A 17,656-nucleotide genomic window follows, 5' to 3' on the forward strand; every position below is an offset into this window, starting at 1 on the left:
GCAACTCATTAAAGTAGGAGTTTAAAAGGATATGTGCTGTCTTTTCAACTAAATACTTTCTTCATCAATCAGTGAGTTTGATTGCTATTATATACTAAATGATGTATCTGCTATGGAACATGCATAAGGCATAAAGCCTGTTACTTCCTAAACAGAAGTATATAGCCTAGTAAGAAGATAAAATCTATACATTTGACAAAATTATTAAACATACAAGGCTGAATAACTGTGTATTAGTATATAGTTTTAGTTTAAATTGTATGCCTCAGAAGATACTAGGATCTGTGATTTATAGAATTATTTGGTACAAGCCGTGAATCCAAAGGGAAGAGATAATTGTAGGTTGGCATGATCAAGGAAATCTTCATATAAGAATTGGGACTTGTAGCTGGACCTTGAATAACAGCTATGATGTGACATAGTGGGCTTCCTCAAAGATGGGGGACCCTTGTCTTATTTATCTCTCTGTTTCCCAAGGGACTATAATGAAGTCTGGCAATGTATTAAGTGCTTAGTAAATACTTGTTGAATAATCCAGTGAAGAAATGAAGGAGAAGAATGGACATTCCTATTAGAGGAGCTAAGTAAACGAAAAGGAACAAGTAGATAGGAATTTGTGCAATGGATTTGAAAGGGGGATTGGAAGAAGAGAGAGTTCTTATCAAAATAAGAATTCTGTGCTGTACAGTGGTAGGGATTAAGCTTGGTGAGTGGAATGATGCCAGATTTTCAAGAACTCTGAAAGTGTGGTAAACTTGATAGCAGTAGAGGTTCTTTTAGAGAGAGATAGTATACTTGAAGAGAAATTATACCAAAGGCAGGAAAACCAACCAGAAGCTGATAGCCGTAACTGGCATAAGAAAAGTTTGGGAAAGAGAGTATTATGTTAGGTGCATTTTAAGTTATCACATAGAGATGTGGGGGACAGATTAAATGTCAGGGAAAGGGAGAAGGAATAATCAAAGATGATTTTAGGATTTTGAGATTGGGAAAAGGAAATGTCATTAATAGAAAACTGGTAAGTTGGAAAAACTTGATTTTGGTAGTGGTAGTCGTATTTATGAATGGTAATTTGGTCATACAAATGGAAATGATTGTTGGCAGAAAGTAATAAGGAAGGGGACCTTAAGTGGACAATTATGGATAGATAAGTGGATTTGAGAGTTCTTAACAAAGAAGTTTTTGTATTGCAAAGTGCTTTATAGTTTTTAATGTGCCCTCAGAGTAAATTATTTAGTGGTTGAAGCTATGCTATATTTTCTCTGAGGAAATGAGATTTAAGAGCATAGCAGCAAGGGGTAAAAGAGTCAGTGAATGAGACTGAGAGGAAACAGAAACAGTCTCTTGGAAGCAGAGGCAAGAAGAAATGAAAAAGAATGGAAGAGCATTGTCAAATACTAATTAAATAAAATGAGGATAGAGGGGAGCTTTTAGGTTTGATTAGGTATGAATCCTTGTAAGTGAACTTCAAAAATGCAGTTTCAGAATGATGACATTCACTTTTAACTCCACAAATCTGGGAATCATACTACCTTGGGCAAGGAGGAAACGGCAGTTGTGCAGTGTAAAACATTGTTTCATTCTATAAGCAGCAGCATGATCAAGTAAAGGACTCTTTACAAGGGAAAAAGTGTATTTTGAAGAAGGAAAGGATCTAGTTTAGGGGGCGACATTTAAATGGCTGTGGAGCAACAGAGCAAGACCCCTTTGAAGTGGTAAGGGAAAGATGGAAAAATAATTTGCGCTGTGTTTTTTTTTGAGATGAATTGTAAGGAATTTAGGATAATTGCAAAGATACTTATTTAAGCGAAAACATTGATAAATGCAAGAGCTCAGATGGGATGGTTTTATTCTTATCAGAAAAGTGAGGTTACCCTCACTTGGATTTGCATTTCAGGAGTTTGGAGATATCTGAAATACCTCCTTTGTGTAAAAGCCAGGAGTTCAGTAAAGATGAATAAGATGGGATAGGCCATCTTTTCCCATTGGTCTCTTAGAGACTAAATAAAATAGTCAAATAATTCATTTCATGTTTGATTTATGTTGTTTTGATGCTTTTGGATAGATGCTGTGAAAGCTTGCACAGATGAAAGCCTTACTGTTGAGGAAAGAATAGAGCTCTGCCTTCCACTTTACACAAACATGATCGCTCTGCACCAGCTCCTAGAGAGGTAAAACTTAATTGGCAAGCAGCTAACCTTGTGTTAAAAATCGATCTTTTCACGTGTATAGCCATTTTTTTCTTGTTAAGGTATGAGGCTGCAGTGGAGCTTTGTAAATGTTTATTGGAATCATGTCCCATGAACTGCCAGTTGTTGGAAGCCCTTGTAGCTTTGTATTTACAAACAAATCAGCATGACAAAGCCAGAGCAGTGTGGCTTGCTGCATTTGAAGAAAATCCTCAGAATGCAGAGGTTTTTTATCATGTGTGCAAATTCTTCATCTTGCAGGTAAAAAAATGACTCATAATTATCAAATATGATGTTTTTCTTATCAGCCTTTCCAGGAAGCATTCCCTGGTCCTTTTGCTTTTTGCAAACTGTGTTAGGTATTCCTTCTTCTCTGCCATAGTTCTATCATTACACTTATTACAATACTTTGTAATTTTGTTTATATGTACTTTCTTATATACTATACCAAGAACTACTTGAGGGCTGGGACCATGCCTTCTTACACATATTTACAGCCCCCAAATGTACTACAGTGCCAAACATGTGAGAGACACATGATAGATAATTGGTGAATGAAGTTTGAGCCTGTGGTCATATTGGATGTTAAGCTATTTAATAGTTAGCTGAATTTAATTCAGAGATTAGGAGTTATTGGAATGTGCCTCAAATTTACCCCCACCACCTTCTACTCACCCAATAAACTTCATCTAATCAGTGGTTTTTTTAAGACTTTTTCCTCCCTTGTACTTTTTTTTAAAACACATATTTCAAATCTCAGATTTGCCTTTTATTTTTTATTTTAAAATTTTTTTTAAATTTTATTTTGTCAATATGCAATGTGGTTGATTATTGTGGCCCATTACCGAAACCTCCCTTCCTCCTCCCTCTCCCCTCTCCCTCCCAACAACCTCATATCTGTTTGCTTGTTGTATCAACTTCAAGGAATTGTAATTGTTGTTGTGATGAGTGGATATGGAAAATGTGGTATATCTACACAATGGAATACCTCTCTGGTATAAAAAGGAATGAAATACTGCCATTTGCAACAACATGCATAGACCTAGAGAGAATTATATTAAGTGAAACGAGTCAGGCACAGAAAGAGAAATGTCACATGTTCTCACTTATTTGTGGGAGCTAAAAATAAATAAATACACAAATAAACTGGGGGAGAGGGAAGAAAACAACAATTACAGTTCCTTGTAACATTTTAACTAAACAGTGTAAGCCTAATGTATACCCCCCTCCCTCTTTTTAAAATAGAATCAAGGTGATAATCTTCTTCCATTTTTGCGGAAATTTATTGCATCCTTCTTTAAACCTGGGTTTGAGAAGTATAGCAACCTGGATCTGTTTCGGTAAGTTGCACAACTCTTGATTTGTAGAGGAATAAGAATTAGTACAGTTCAGTGGAAAGATTACAATCTTTTGTGGACCGATTACATTTTAGACTGATTTTTATACTTGAACGCCCACTTAACAGAACTGTTGAGGGCAGTAGAATAAATAGAATAATAAAAAATGGAAGCAAAATGTAAAATGCTTTTACATTCTTTGGATTAAAGGCACTATACAAAGCAAGGCTTATAATAATATTATAGTAACTCATTCTTTTACTTTATTGTTATTGTTAATTTTAGTACTTAATACTTTAGCAACTAATTATCCTGAGATAATCTTAGTGATTTTGAAAAAATAGGTTTTAATTTATTTGGTGATCAAAGGTAGATGTTAATAAAATATGCCTTTTTCTTTTTTATTTACTTTTTTGTTTTGTGGCTGGTCACAGGGATCAAACCCTGGAACTTGATGTTATCAGCACCATGCTCTAACCAACTGAGCTAACTGGCCAACCCTTTTAAAATTAATTTTAAAGAGAAAATGTTGAGTAGGAAGTTTTAGAAGATTCTTTTCTCAGCCATCAGTTTCTCAGCAGCTCAAATAGAGCTCTGTATTTACCATCTTTGTTTGCTTTGATGAGAGTTCTTGTTACAGCAGTAAGAGGCCATAGCAGATCATGAAGAATTATTTTTTGGGGGAGGCTTTTAAAGTTCTCTTCCCTTCCTCTTCCTCATCTGTCTGTAGGGTTCAGTAAACTTTTATTCTTAAGAGCCAGAAAGTAAATATTTTAGGCTTGCAGGACATGTGATCTATCTCTACTATTCGGCTATGTTGTTGTACTGAGAAAGCAGCCATAGACAGTATGTAAATGAATGGGCATGGCTGTGTCCAAATAAAACTTTATTTACAAAAATATGCATAATTTGCTGATCATAAGTAAAGCATCAAAATGAAAATATCATGTCGTACTCTATTATTTTATGTGGTTTTATGTTAGGAAGAACTGAGAGAGGGAAGACAGCTGAATATCTCTTAAAATTTGTGGAAAATGCCGATAAGTAGAAATGAAACCTTGGTGTAGTGATGGCAAGCTGAATGCTTGCAGGTGTTTTTCTTTTCCTAGGTGCTCCCTTCCTACCCACTCCCCACACCCCTACCCCACACTCTCAGTATAGCAGTGTTACATAAAAAAATTTTCTAAATAACCCAAATTTTGTTAAGTGATTCATCTACCCGCAAATTTTTTGTGAACATGGCAGTTTAATTTGAGATTCAGGGATCACCATTCTTTCTTAGACTTGAGAATATCTGTCCTTTCATGGTAGCCAGTTTATTGACATAGAGATTTTAGCACCTTTCCTGAAATTCTTTCTGCTATGTGACATCCAGATTAATATTTTACAAGTAATTACAAATGAAGTAATTTTATTCTTTTTTTTTTTTTTTTTTTTGTAAATGTTCATATCAGATTTATTTGTATTAGCCCCAGACTGGAAATATTCCAATATCTATCACAGGTGAATGTATAAACAAAAATACTTGTTAGTGATAAAAAGAAATACATTCTTGATATATGCTACAGTATGGATGAATTTCAAAATACTTATGCTAAGTGAAATAAGCCAGAAAAGAGGAGTGCATATTGTATGAAATAATTTTAAATGCAAATTAATAGAAAAGAATTAAACTGTTTGGTAAGGAATTTAGAGATTGTTCAGTTTCCCCATACTCAGTTTTTCCGTTGTTTAAATTAGATAGCCTTAACTTTCTCATACTCAAGCAAAGGATAAATTCAAGGCTGGACTGAACTCTTTACAGACTTGCTTGTTCTGGTCTTCTCTTGGGTACAGCAGTAATTGGTTTAGCTTAAAAGAAAATGCTGCCAGTTTCTGCTGTGATAACTAACCAAAAACCTTCAGATCCTCTTGATGTCAGCTTAATTAAGCAGAATAAATAATGGCATCAATAAAAATTTGAAAACTAGTTGCTTTTAAATCTTATTGTTTACTAAGTCATCTTGCTTTATTAAATTCTTTTGTGGAAATAGTCATAATTTATAATTCATTGAGAAGAGAAAAAAGTATCCTGTGCTTAGTTTATTTAGACAGTACTGACGCCCTTGTTTACAAAAAGATTGTACATTTTTGTTAATTTAGGAAATCTTTTTTGAGTTAGGAGAATGGCAGTAGATGAGATAATTTTTGGCCTTGCCATGCTTATTGTATATTGATATAAGTTTTTTAAATTTATAAAGTTAACCAAAGTTTATTAATAGGAAAAATCAGTGCTCTTAATAGGTTTTAAAATACCTCTTATATTTTATGTGTGGAAATTGTAAAGCAAAATATTTAGCACTGTAATATTTATGTGGAGTTGAATTCTTTCAACTCTCTTTCAGTGTGACATTTAGTTTAAAGATGGCAGGCAGAAAGAACTAGATTGGGTAATTTTCATGTGTTTTAAGTCAATTTAAAAATTAAGTGGATAGCCAGAAAAAGTTAACTGGGGGATTTTATTTCAATTCAGTAAAGTGACCTTTCATTCACTTCTGTAAAATGAACTAACTTTATTGAAGTTAGCCTAGGAATTATATGAGAGTATTTCAAAAAGTTCATGGAAAGATTCGTTTTGTTGTTCAATTCTGTTTTTCCATGAACTTTTTAAAGTACCCTCATAGAGTCTTATAGATTAGATTTGAAATCATCTCTTCTGATCCACCTGAGTTTTCAGTTGAGGAAACTAATATCCTTAGAAGTTAGGTGATTAACTCATGGTAATGTAGCTAGTTATAGCAAAGACAGGATGATAAACCGACTTCTAGATGTCCTATTTCTTCCCTTTTTTGTGTTTGCCCCCCCATACAGCCTGTCTAATCCATTAAAACTTGTTCTTTTGCAGTCGTTTTAAAATCCAAGGTAAATAATTGTATTTGATTGTCATTTTTTTTCCCTACTGTAGTCGTTTAAATTGTTGTTTTTGAGATCAGTGTATTTCCTTTTAAAATATTGTTCTTGAAGATGCTGGAAATTATTATACACACACATATTCAACTACATTGGGAGGAAAACTGAATTAGTCAAAGTCAAATAGATTTCTTTCCTGATTGATTTCTTAGAGTCTTTAATATACTAATACGTGTTGTGGATTTTCAAGAGGGAGCTATAATTTGCAGTATTTCCCAACTTTATTTGATCATGGACCTCTTTTTTGATAAGTGCCTTATGGGCCAATGTGTTATAGAATATACTTTGATGTCACATCTAAAATTAAACCTAAATGTATATGTTTGTAAAGAGAGAGGTTATTTTCAGATATCAAATTTTGTTAACCTTAAAGAACCTTTTTTTTTTTTTTAAATAAAGTACAGATTTTGTGGGAAAATTTCAGATACTTGGTAGTCTTATTTGTTCTTTTCTGTTTTTAATTAGGTTAAATTAGATGATTATGGTAATTTAATTTTGGAGATAGAATAAAAAATTGATTTTTAGGAGGGGTGTTATGCATGTAGGTACAACAATAAAATTCTAGGTAAATGTGTCATACTGGAAATGTGACCAAAGAGATATGGTATACAAGTGAAAGGAAAGTCTTGTTACTTTATAAAAATATTTTAATGAAATTTAAGTTGAAACTCAGGATTTAAAAAAAAATATTTGTAGTCTGTGTGTGTATAGGCATAGCTTCAAACAATATTTGGGTTTTTTTTTTCAGGTATCTCTTAAATATCCCAGGTCCACTTGACATTCCAGCCCATTTATGTAAAGAGAATTTTGATGATGACATGTTTAACCACCAAGTTCCTTATTTGTGGCTGATTTACTGGTGAGACATTATCCACTGTGGAGAGAAATGTTACCTATTAGGCCTGCGTTTGCTATTTATTACTGAATTATGCTGTATTAAAATTAACTTGATGTTAAAGTCATTGAAGCAAAATTGAAGAGATGCTGAAGTTTAATACATACTGAAGAAGAAAGTTCAAAAGAAGGATTCCATTGTTATGTCTGTAATGTTTAAATTATACTTGGTCATTCCTTTACGTAATGGAATTGAACTGTAGACATACACCTGTTCCTTCATTTTTTAAACAGCCTTTGTCATCCGCTTCAATCAAGTATTAAAGAGACAGTGGAGGCTTATGAGGCAGCATTAGGGGTGGCCATGAGATCTGATATAGTACAGAAGATTTGGATGGAGTAAGTTTAGTTTCTCTTAATAAGAATGAGATTTTGGAATGGGGATATGGTGGGGAAAAGGGGTGATCGGCTTTCTTGGCGAGAGAATTACTGGCTTAATTATTCTAAATTATAATATTTTTCTTTTGGCAGTTATCTTGTCTTTGCCAATAATAGAGCTGCTGGATCCAGAAACAAAGTCCAAGAATTCAAATTTTTTACTGATTTAGTGAATAGATGTTTGGTTACAGTCCCTGCCCGATACCCTATTCCTTTTAGCAGTGCTGATTACTGGTCCAACTATGAATTTCATAATAGGGTAAGAACTTAAAACTTTTTGTCTTTGGATGTTTGTATAAAACAAAGGAACTTTAAAAATGACAGTAAAACTATTTTATATTGAGAGCTTTACCTAGGATCACTGTCCTAGCATTCATTATTATTCTTGATCATGTTTCTTATCTCTTCAAAGTTTAGGAACAGAGCCCTTGAAGACTTAGTTAAGATAAAACGTGCATATTGATATGTTATATTTAAGGAAATTTAACATTAAAGGAAAATTGAAAGGACGTTAAAGTTTAATACATATTAAAGAAGATCAAGAGAAGGATTCTATTGTGATAATATTCGTGATGTTTTGCTTCAGTAATTAAAAATTGTACTGAATGAAAAGTTCTTTAACTTTAAAATTATACATTATAACTGCTCTTTTTGTTAATATTAAGCAAATATAGCTATACACAGGGCATAAGAAAGCTGAAATCAGGTGTGTTTAGAATTTTAAGAGAAGAATCTGATTAATGATGTACTTGTTAGGTTATCTTATTATAGATAATGAAGCAAAGGTTTTTTTTTTTTTTGGAGACCCCTTCGAGTCAGTACAGTGTAGGCTAAAAGCTCCTCCTACTAAAGCTCATTGCATACAAAAACATATATGTGTGGTTTTTTGTTTTTTGGTAGAGTGGTTTTGTTGCTAATCGGGATAACCAATTATTATGCTTTGTACTTCTATGCCATTCTTTATCCCAGGATCTCAAACCACTTTATGGACATTAAGTCATTTACACACGAGCATTCCATGAGCAAGATGTGGCAGGTATTATTAGCCCTATGACTTGCCCAGCTATACAGCAAGTAAAGGTAGATTGAGGAATGAAAACCCGGACTCCTGGCTTCTTGTCAGTGTTCTGTCCATGGCTCTCATCACTAGACCATATTTCCTAATTCATATTTGAAAAGTTACTAATATAATTAATGGTAGGAACTGTAACTCACAGTATCATACATTATTATAATTTATACATTCATATCTTAAAGACCATTTTGGTTTTCTAATTAAAACACATAGGTAATTGGGTTTCATGTTTTGGTTGCATTCATTTTTCCTCCCCCTCAACCTTTACAGGTTATTTTCTTTTATTTGAGCTGTGTTCCAAAGACCCAGCATTCCAAAACCTTGGAACGGTTTTGCTCAGTTATGCCAACTAATTCTGGACTTGCACTGAGGTAAGAAAAAATAAATTTCTTTTAGTCCTCAGCTCAATAGATAGGCTCTTCATATAAAATTATTCTTGAAAACTTGATAAGAGCAGTCTGTTTTTCCACTGTTTCCTCATAGATATATACTATTATAATTTTAGAGTTCTTAAGCAGTATTTAGCTATTCATATAAAAGTCAGTATGAAAATCTTGTTTTGAAAAACTGCAGATTATAAGGGGGCAAATAATTCAGGTAAAGTTCATGTGAGTTCCCTAAGCACGTGTCCATCCGTAGAATGTGGTTATAAGCAGTAACCACGTTTTACATGGCAGGGAAGTATAACTTAAGAGGTTTTCATATTTTCACATAGGTCAGTTGCTGTCCAATATTAGCATGCATTAGAATCTCCTGGGATGCATGCTCATTTAAAATGTAGATTCCTGAATTTGAGCCCTCAAACCACGTTTGAGAAGCACTGATCTTAGGGATTTTATTCATTCAATAAAAGGATATTCATGAGCATTTTTTAGTCGTTTTTCTGCTCTGGTAGAGTAAGCCCATTTTCACTCTTAAGAATTGTACCTTTTAATTAAAAAAGGTACCCTGTACACTAATGCTTTGGCTTCCACTTGTGCAGTCATTCCCACTGCATCAGTTGCATCTTATGATTGTAAGTTTGTTTTATGTATCATAAGATGCCTAATGTATTTATCAAACATTCCCTTGTGTTTTGAAGTATTTACATTACACTTAGCATATGTGGAGAAATACTGTAAGAGTTTGAAAAAAATTCACAGGCCTAAGGTTGTGACAAATAATACTACTGGTGTTTTATAATTAAATTTCTTAGCAAGCATGCTAATCTGCAGAAAGATGTTTCATAATTCAAATTTCTGATATTATAAATTTGAATTATGAAATATCACCTTTGATAAAACATGTGAAATAGAAAATGTGGTCATGTTTCAACTAGTTTCTATTATGATAGGAATTTTAGAATATAGGCAGTTTGATTGTCAGTTCTGTTGGTAAATCTCCATTTCTGTGTTTTGATATGTATTGTCTTGAGGTCATTCCTGTCACTTTTCAGGAGAATAGAGAACATAATAATTAGTTACTGTGCTTACATTTTAGTTGAAGAAACATTCAAGATCAGGCATACTCTAAGAAACAAAAATACAGAAAATTGCATTAGTTTTTAAAAATTTCAGGTGGGGGAGAGTGTTATTTAGGGAGAATGCTTTAGTATCCTATAGGAATACATGGGCCTTATTTTAGTTTTTTGAATATAAGCATAGATCTTGACTGGATCTCTTGTCAGTTTGCACATTCCTGTCCCAGTGTAATTTTTGTAAGAGGCATTCTGCAAATTTTGCTGAATAGCCTTGATGGAATTTAACTGACCAAAATTTTTACCTCATGAAATGTGCTCTAGGTTTCCTACACTTGCAATGCTTTTGTTCATTTTCCTGAATGTGCTTTACAGGCTACTTCAACATGAATGGGAAGAAAGCAATGTTCAGATTCTGAAACTTCAAGCCAAGATGTTTACATATAATATCCCAACATGCCTGGCCACCTGGAAAATGTAATGCAACAATCATGTACATGTTTTTATAGCTATTGTTTTTACTTATAAGGTTTGCTCCAGACAGGTAAATCTGAAATGACACTTTTTTTTTTTTTTCCTGGACATACCTCTACACTAATTTAGATTTGTTTTTTGCACGTGCTGGGGTTAAGTACTGAGAGTGAGTGGTCATTAACAATTGCCTCTAAAAGCAAAATGGATAGATGTTTAATTTTCTTGGAAGGAGAACATTTAGATAACAATACTATAATAGACATTTTAAGACCATCTCTTAAAATGTGGGGTTCCCCCCTGCATTATAGTTTGATTTCTTCTTTCTTTTAAAGATGTTAGTGCCAAGTGTTTTTAACTAGTAATTATGAGTATTTTTTTTTCATGAACTTTATTTATGTTCAAAACACTGGTCTGGTTTTTCTTGTAAAGTTGATAAAAATTGTTGAATTTTTCTTTTTTACTGTAGGTTACCCTCCTTGGAAGTTTAGCCTGTTACTTTCAGGAAGTTTTGTACTCAGATTCCCACAGTCAATATTCTGCCAGTGGTGGTATTTCATTTTGTTCAAAGATATATAAATTTTTTTTTTTCCTTTTCTGTATTCCTTTTTTTTTTTCCCCCTTAGAGCCATTGCTGCTGAGATTGTTCTAAAGGGACAAAGAGAGGTAAGCCATGATTGAATATTAGATGGGTCACTTTTTAAAAAAACTATTCTGTCCTTTTTGTTGACTTCTCAATTTAAAAGGATTAAAGCATAGAAGTTAACGTTCCAAGATCTCTAAATGTTTGGAAACTCCAAAACCCAATGTAATCATTTTATGTTGAATGTTCTTGTATTGTGAAGTACCAGATAGGATTATGAAGGTGTTTTTCATCATGTCGTCTGATGAAACTGTGTGTATATCTATCTTATAGGTCCATCGTTCATATCAGAGAGCCTTACAGAAGTTACCTCTTTGTGCATCACTGTGGAAAGATGTAATGCTTTTTATCTTTTATTTTATCTTGATGTTTTCCTATAAATTTTCTGCATGTGCCATATCCATTGATGTGGTAATGCTCAGACTCTAGCTAAGTCTTACTTCTATGCTTCCCTGTCTTTTACAGCAACTCTTGTTTGAAGCATCAGAAGGAGGTAAAACTGATAACCTGAGAAAACTAGTTTCCAAGTGCCAAGAGATTGGAGTCAGCCTAAATGAGCTCTTAAATTTAAACAGTAACAAAACAGAAAGCAAGAATCACTGAACACTGGGTGCAGTCAGTTCTAAGTCCTTATAATAATTGCCAAAATTATTTGAATGATTCTTCAAGATTAGGCTGGTCCCTGGCTAAGGTCTGTGTAAGGCAGACAAGCATTATTGATCATATCAAATCCCGTACAATATCCTGTCCTCAAAACCGGAAGCAATGAACATGGTCCTCTTCGGTTGGATAAATGAACTTCCTGTTTGGCCTGCTTCTAGGCCCTGCCAGATTCTCATAACATCATGTACGTAAGTATAGTTCCTCAAAGTGACTGACATTTATTTTGATTTTGCTTTGTTTTTGTTTTTGTTTTTTTACTTTCCCCGTTCCTTTATGTTGTGTTATTCCTGATTCACTTGACACTCTCTGATGCCTGAGAGATTCTTGTTTGGGATTTAATTTCCAGGGCTGTGTTTACAGTAAAAAAGCAGGCAGTCTTTTTTAGTTCTTCTTTTTAAATCTTTTGAGATTCTTCATTTCAGGATTTAAAACTTAAGCAGTCCATCTTAAGGAAAGTGTAACTGCCATGGCCACAAGTCTGCTAGTTGCACTTGAATGTTCTAAGAGGGTTGTTTATTGCCCTTTCTACGTTCTGGACTCCTTGACGAGACTGTTTAACTTGAAGATTAAAGAAACTATTGCAAATGCCAGTGCATCAGAACCTAAGAGTGGTCAAATATTATGTGCAATTTTTTTGTAAAGAAATTTTAATTTATAATAAAGTTTAACAGTTTAAAGAACAGTTAATATTTGAACTGCTTTGTATTGAAATACTACTTTGTAGTAAAATTGTTTATATACAAAATATTTTTAATATAAGTTAACTTTTTAAAAAATGTTGCTGTCTTTATTCACTTTTCACACTCCGGTGGGACAGGGTTGAAGTAGGGCATAAGAATATACACCATAATTATATTAATATTTTCTTATTCTGAAACTGCTTTCCCATTTAAAAAAAAAATTCAGTGACTTTTTAATCCATGAGAAGACGGGGTCCTCTTTTTTAAATTTTTAAATTTTTTTTCTGTTCTGTTTTGAGGGCAGTGAACAGATAGGTTTGCACTACCATTAAATTCCTTGTTCTCAGAATCACAGTGTTTAGCAAGTGTCTCCCAGCTATAGTTTGAGTGATTTGCTTAGTGATATGCTATCATGTTGAATATCAACAAGACCAAATATAAAGGAGACATTGCTTTTTTGTTTTGTTTTGTTTTCAGTTTATATTAGGTTTTTTGCACCTTGGTAGAAAAGTTGTTAATGCTACAAATCTGATCTTACAGCTATATGCAATCTAATTGTTGGAGGCAGAGCAGCAGCCCTACGAAATACCAGGCAAACTTAGATATCTTTACATTTGTATAAAGCTTACTCAAAATAAAACCATATTTTTAGTCTCTCTATGTGCGTACCAGACAGTGCATATTTGGATAGTAAGTGCTGTTTGGTGGGGTCAAGAATGGAACCCATTTGTCTGGTGTCTTTTATTTAGCCAGAAAGAAAGCTGGAGGCTTATTAGTTTTTCTCAAAAACCAAAGAAATATGGGTGGATGATAATAATCCCAGAGAAGTATTCCTTCATTTTATGTGTGTGACTATTTAACCTTAAAAACTTTTCCTGCTCTGATTGTAGTCATGCGCCACATAATGACATTTTGATCAAGGATGGGCAACATATAACATTATGGTTGGTGCAATAGGCTGTACCATATATAGTCTAGGTGTGTAACAGGCAATACCATCTAGGTCTGTGCAAGTACATTCTGATGTTCACAATGTGAAGAAATTGCACTTGTTAGAATGTATTCCCATCATTAAGCGTAACATGACTGTATTTGAAAACAGTTGTTAGTTGCTTGGAAGAATATTTCCAGTCTGTCTCCCCATAGTGTAACAGTTTTGATAATAACTGAAATGTCTCAGTTTTTAGGAGGTAGTGCTAAGTTTGAACTTTTATTGTATTAACAATTCCATCAGCAATAACTATTTTGCTTTTTTTTTTTTTTTTTTTTTTTTTAAGTGTCCTTTGCATTGGTGTATGCAGAGCTCCAGTCGGGCTGTGCATGCAACCCCAGAGTCCTCTGGGCAGTCTGTACACTGTAACAACTCCAGGACTCACCATTCACATGCCACACATAGTCATGCAAGAATAGGCCCTGTTTCCTTTTTGGTCAGTTGTCATATTGCTATTTAAAACCATGAAAGTATCTTATAAAAATTATATTGCCTTAAAGATACACTCTTATGTCACTTTTTCTTCCATCATTTTACAAACTCACTTTAACCTCCACATACAAATAGCAAACACTGCTTAAAGTGAGGTATATCTTCCTGATATTCTTCCATATTCAGTTTCACATGTTTTTTAATGAAGTGCTTTCAACATGGAATAATTAAAATTTTAAACTAAATTTTGGGTTAAAGTTGATATGCTTATTGTAGTAACATGAATGTAAAACTGTTTAACATACTATATGACTAAAGTCTTTCTTTGCGTAGAGAAATGTTATACAGTGAGAAAAGACTAGTCATTGAGGACTGCAATCCCTTGTGTTTGCCCTCTGCTGGGGGCAGAAAGCGCGCGCGCCTGCGTGCGCGCTCTCTCTCTCTCTCTCTCTCTCTCTCTCTCTCTCTCTCTCTCGGCGTTTTAGGCTTTGGAGTTTTACCTCTGATAAAGTAAACAGTGGTAGATTACAGTGTATTTTTATATGTTTTTCTTCATTTTAGAGAACAGCCTAATATTTCTATTTGCCTTTTAACGGAAAGTGGACCTTGTAACATTGTTGTCACTGGATTATCTAAGGCGGTTTGCTTTCAATTAAAGGGCATATAAACCTACATCATAAAGTAAGCAAGAATCTCCAGGTGCAACATCTAAGAGCTAAGAGTTCTAAGCAGACAAGCAAAAAGTGATTAAGAGTGACAACAAATGTAGAGGGACTTTGTTGAAGATTATAGTTCAAATGTTTATTTTTCAAGGTTGTTGAAAAAGTAGGAACATATGGCTAGAATACAAAACAGGGCCAATATTCTTGGTTAAAGCTGTCATGTGTTCACAGATAAGTCATAATTTCCTTAAGTCTGCTTTCGTATCTGTGTGTTAATAGTGCGAGGGAAGAATGGGGAAATACAGTTTTAGTGACCTTTCAGGTTTGGGGATTATGCCTGCCAATGTATCATTGCCCCTCATTGCAGGTTAACTGTAATTATATACAGAACATTTTGGAAAAAGAGCTGTTGAAGAAAAGAGACTTCTAAGGAACATTTCTGATATTGTTTCTTTTTTGTTCCTCACAATTTCCCAATTGGATCTGTCTTTCTAAGCCTTGGTGCTACTAAATGTAGGTGGTAGAGCTGAATTGAAAGAGTTTTTTCTTTCATTTATTTATTTTTTTAGGGCTCTATTCCATAAGCCACCAAAATTTCCCATCACTTTCTGGAGGTGTTCTCAGTTTGTGTTTCACTATGGGGGAGAGGGGCAGCAAACAGCCACCTAAGGACATGCTGTCACACCCTGCCCTTATTTCCATTGTCTACCCTCTTGTATAACCTTCCTCAGTAATAGCTATGCAGTACTTTATGAGCACTATTTGAGATATCTGCAATACATGTGAAAAGATTTTTCAATTTTTTCGTCTGACATCTTTGAGGTAGATAATGGAATATTTGTCTTCCACAGATGGTAAAATGAATATAGAATTGGTCTCTACTTTTAATTTAATGATCTTCATGAGAGGGACTCCACAACACATTTTTCAGGGGCCTCACAGAGGAGAAGGAGGCATTGTTTCATTCTAGAATCCATTTGAGCTCTGTGCGAGGCACTCTCAATACAGAAACTAATAAAGGGGTCCCCAAGAATACTTACAGTCTAACAGAAGCAGAAGGGTATATGCAGAGGAATCATCTCCAGTGGAGCTCCTAGCTTGAATTGGAGGTTGGGAAAGGCTTCCTGGATGGAAGTGATTTATTAACTAAGTAAGTCATAAAATGGAGGAAAAATTGAGGTAAATGTTATTTTCAAAATTATGTGCCACTTCTGTATATTGTAGAAGGATTTGCACATGTTAGAAACCTGTGCATTTAAAAAAACTTCCTAAAAAGCTTCTTTACATTGTGCAGATTCATCACAACTGACAATTTGTTAGACATGAGAACAGGTAAGACGTTTAAAATTCCATAGCAGCTTAACTATCCAGAAGAGAGTCCTCTTGGGGGTACCTTGTGCTTCGAAATTCACATGAGCCTGACTGACTAGGACTAATCTTATCAGACCCAGTAAACAGCCTTGATAAGGAAAGTCTGATTGGAATTACAACTGCTGGTACTGGCTTTACTTTTTTTCCCCTCTAACTTCTTGGGTAATGCATGAGTAAAGAGTCATGGTTATTTTTCTCTCTATATAGAACTACCCAGAGATGGCCCAAAGCGTCTTTAATGCTTTAAACTTTTTCCAAATGACATTTTAGCCCAATACCAGAAATGTTTGCAATCAATGTGTAAAGCCAGGAATAAAATGGTTCAGTTGGAGAACAAAAAAGATGTGCACAAGCTTGAAAGGAATGTGTGCTTCCTGGTTTTATCAAGAAAGCAAAGGTTACAGAATATCTGAGGCTAATACAGTTGGTCTTAAATGATATGACTGTGGTGAATGTTGTTGCGTTTGGATTTTTCCTCCAGTTTATAGACAAAATTTACTGCATAGAAAACAGTGAATAGAATGCTAAGAATATGTGAGCCAATTATATTCCAAACACCGTAGAATAATATGAATCTTTTACCTTTAAGCAAGACTTTAATAAATTGTGAATACTGTATTAGTCCGTTTGTGTTGCTAAAACAGAAATACCTGAGACTGGGTAATTTGTAAAGAACAGAGGTATATTTTGCTTATGATTCTGGGACAGCTGCATCTGGCACAGGCCTCAGGCTGCTTCTACTCATGGTGGAAAGCAGCAGGCAGCTGGAGGGTACAAGCAGATCACGTGGTGAGAGGAAGCAAGAGAAAGAGAGGAGATGCCAGCATCTTTTAAACAACCAGCTCTCATGGGAACTAATAGAGCAAGATCTCACTCAGGACCCTCACCCCCCCAGGGAGAGCATTAATCTATTCATGAGGGATCCACCCCCATGACTCAAACAGCTTCCAGCATTGCCACATTGGGGATCAGATTTCCTCATGAGTTTTCAGGGGACAACACATCCAAACTCAAAGGCCATCCAAAGTGTAACCAAATATGATTCTTCAAGGGCCTTCTGTGAAGTAAAAGCCTAAATCCAAACCTGATAACTTCAGGCAGCCATTCGTAAAGAGTATATACTGCATTTCTCCTTTGCTTATTAATCTGAAAGCTTCAAGACTGATCATCAAGTCAGCCAAAATCAAAGGTGGGTTTCCAGTATTGTTTGGTGAATCAAGCAAATTAAATTTCGCAGCTGTTCTTACCTAGTGAAGTAAGCCTTATGAAAGAGATTGATAGCCAATAGCCTAAGGGAGCTGAATCAATTAGGAAGAGTGGTAGTGTACTGGCGAGCTGTTTGTAGTAGTGATGATAATCAGGGTATCTGCTCCCAAGGCCAAAACAAACAGTCAACTTGGCACATCACGCAGTCAAATTTATGAGACTGTATGTGGATAGACTGATATATCATACTGGTTGAAAA

The 17,656-nt window shown here is 34.5% G+C and overlaps 1 protein-coding gene across 1 annotated transcript in view; it reads left to right on the plus strand.

Moving 5' to 3' along the window:
* ZFC3H1 (zinc finger C3H1-type containing) overlaps positions 1 to 12,737 on the plus strand; it is a 52,969-nt gene extending 40,232 nt beyond the window's left edge. The window contains exons 25-35 of the mRNA XM_063075947.1: positions 2,066 to 2,171; positions 2,252 to 2,450; positions 3,435 to 3,529; positions 7,224 to 7,334; positions 7,604 to 7,708; positions 7,841 to 8,006; positions 9,093 to 9,193; positions 10,654 to 10,755; positions 11,376 to 11,415; positions 11,666 to 11,728; positions 11,858 to 12,737. Coding sequence (XP_062932017.1) covers positions 2,066 to 2,171; positions 2,252 to 2,450; positions 3,435 to 3,529; positions 7,224 to 7,334; positions 7,604 to 7,708; positions 7,841 to 8,006; positions 9,093 to 9,193; positions 10,654 to 10,755; positions 11,376 to 11,415; positions 11,666 to 11,728; positions 11,858 to 11,995 — 1,226 coding nt within the window. The 3' untranslated portion in view covers positions 11,996 to 12,737. The remainder of the gene's footprint in view (positions 1 to 2,065; positions 2,172 to 2,251; positions 2,451 to 3,434; positions 3,530 to 7,223; positions 7,335 to 7,603; positions 7,709 to 7,840; positions 8,007 to 9,092; positions 9,194 to 10,653; positions 10,756 to 11,375; positions 11,416 to 11,665; positions 11,729 to 11,857) is intronic.
* Positions 12,738 to 17,656: the final 4,919 nt, after the last annotated feature.

This window comes from Cynocephalus volans, chromosome 12 (assembly GCF_027409185.1).
Source record: "Cynocephalus volans isolate mCynVol1 chromosome 12, mCynVol1.pri, whole genome shotgun sequence".
NCBI lineage: Eukaryota > Metazoa > Chordata > Mammalia > Dermoptera > Cynocephalidae > Cynocephalus > Cynocephalus volans.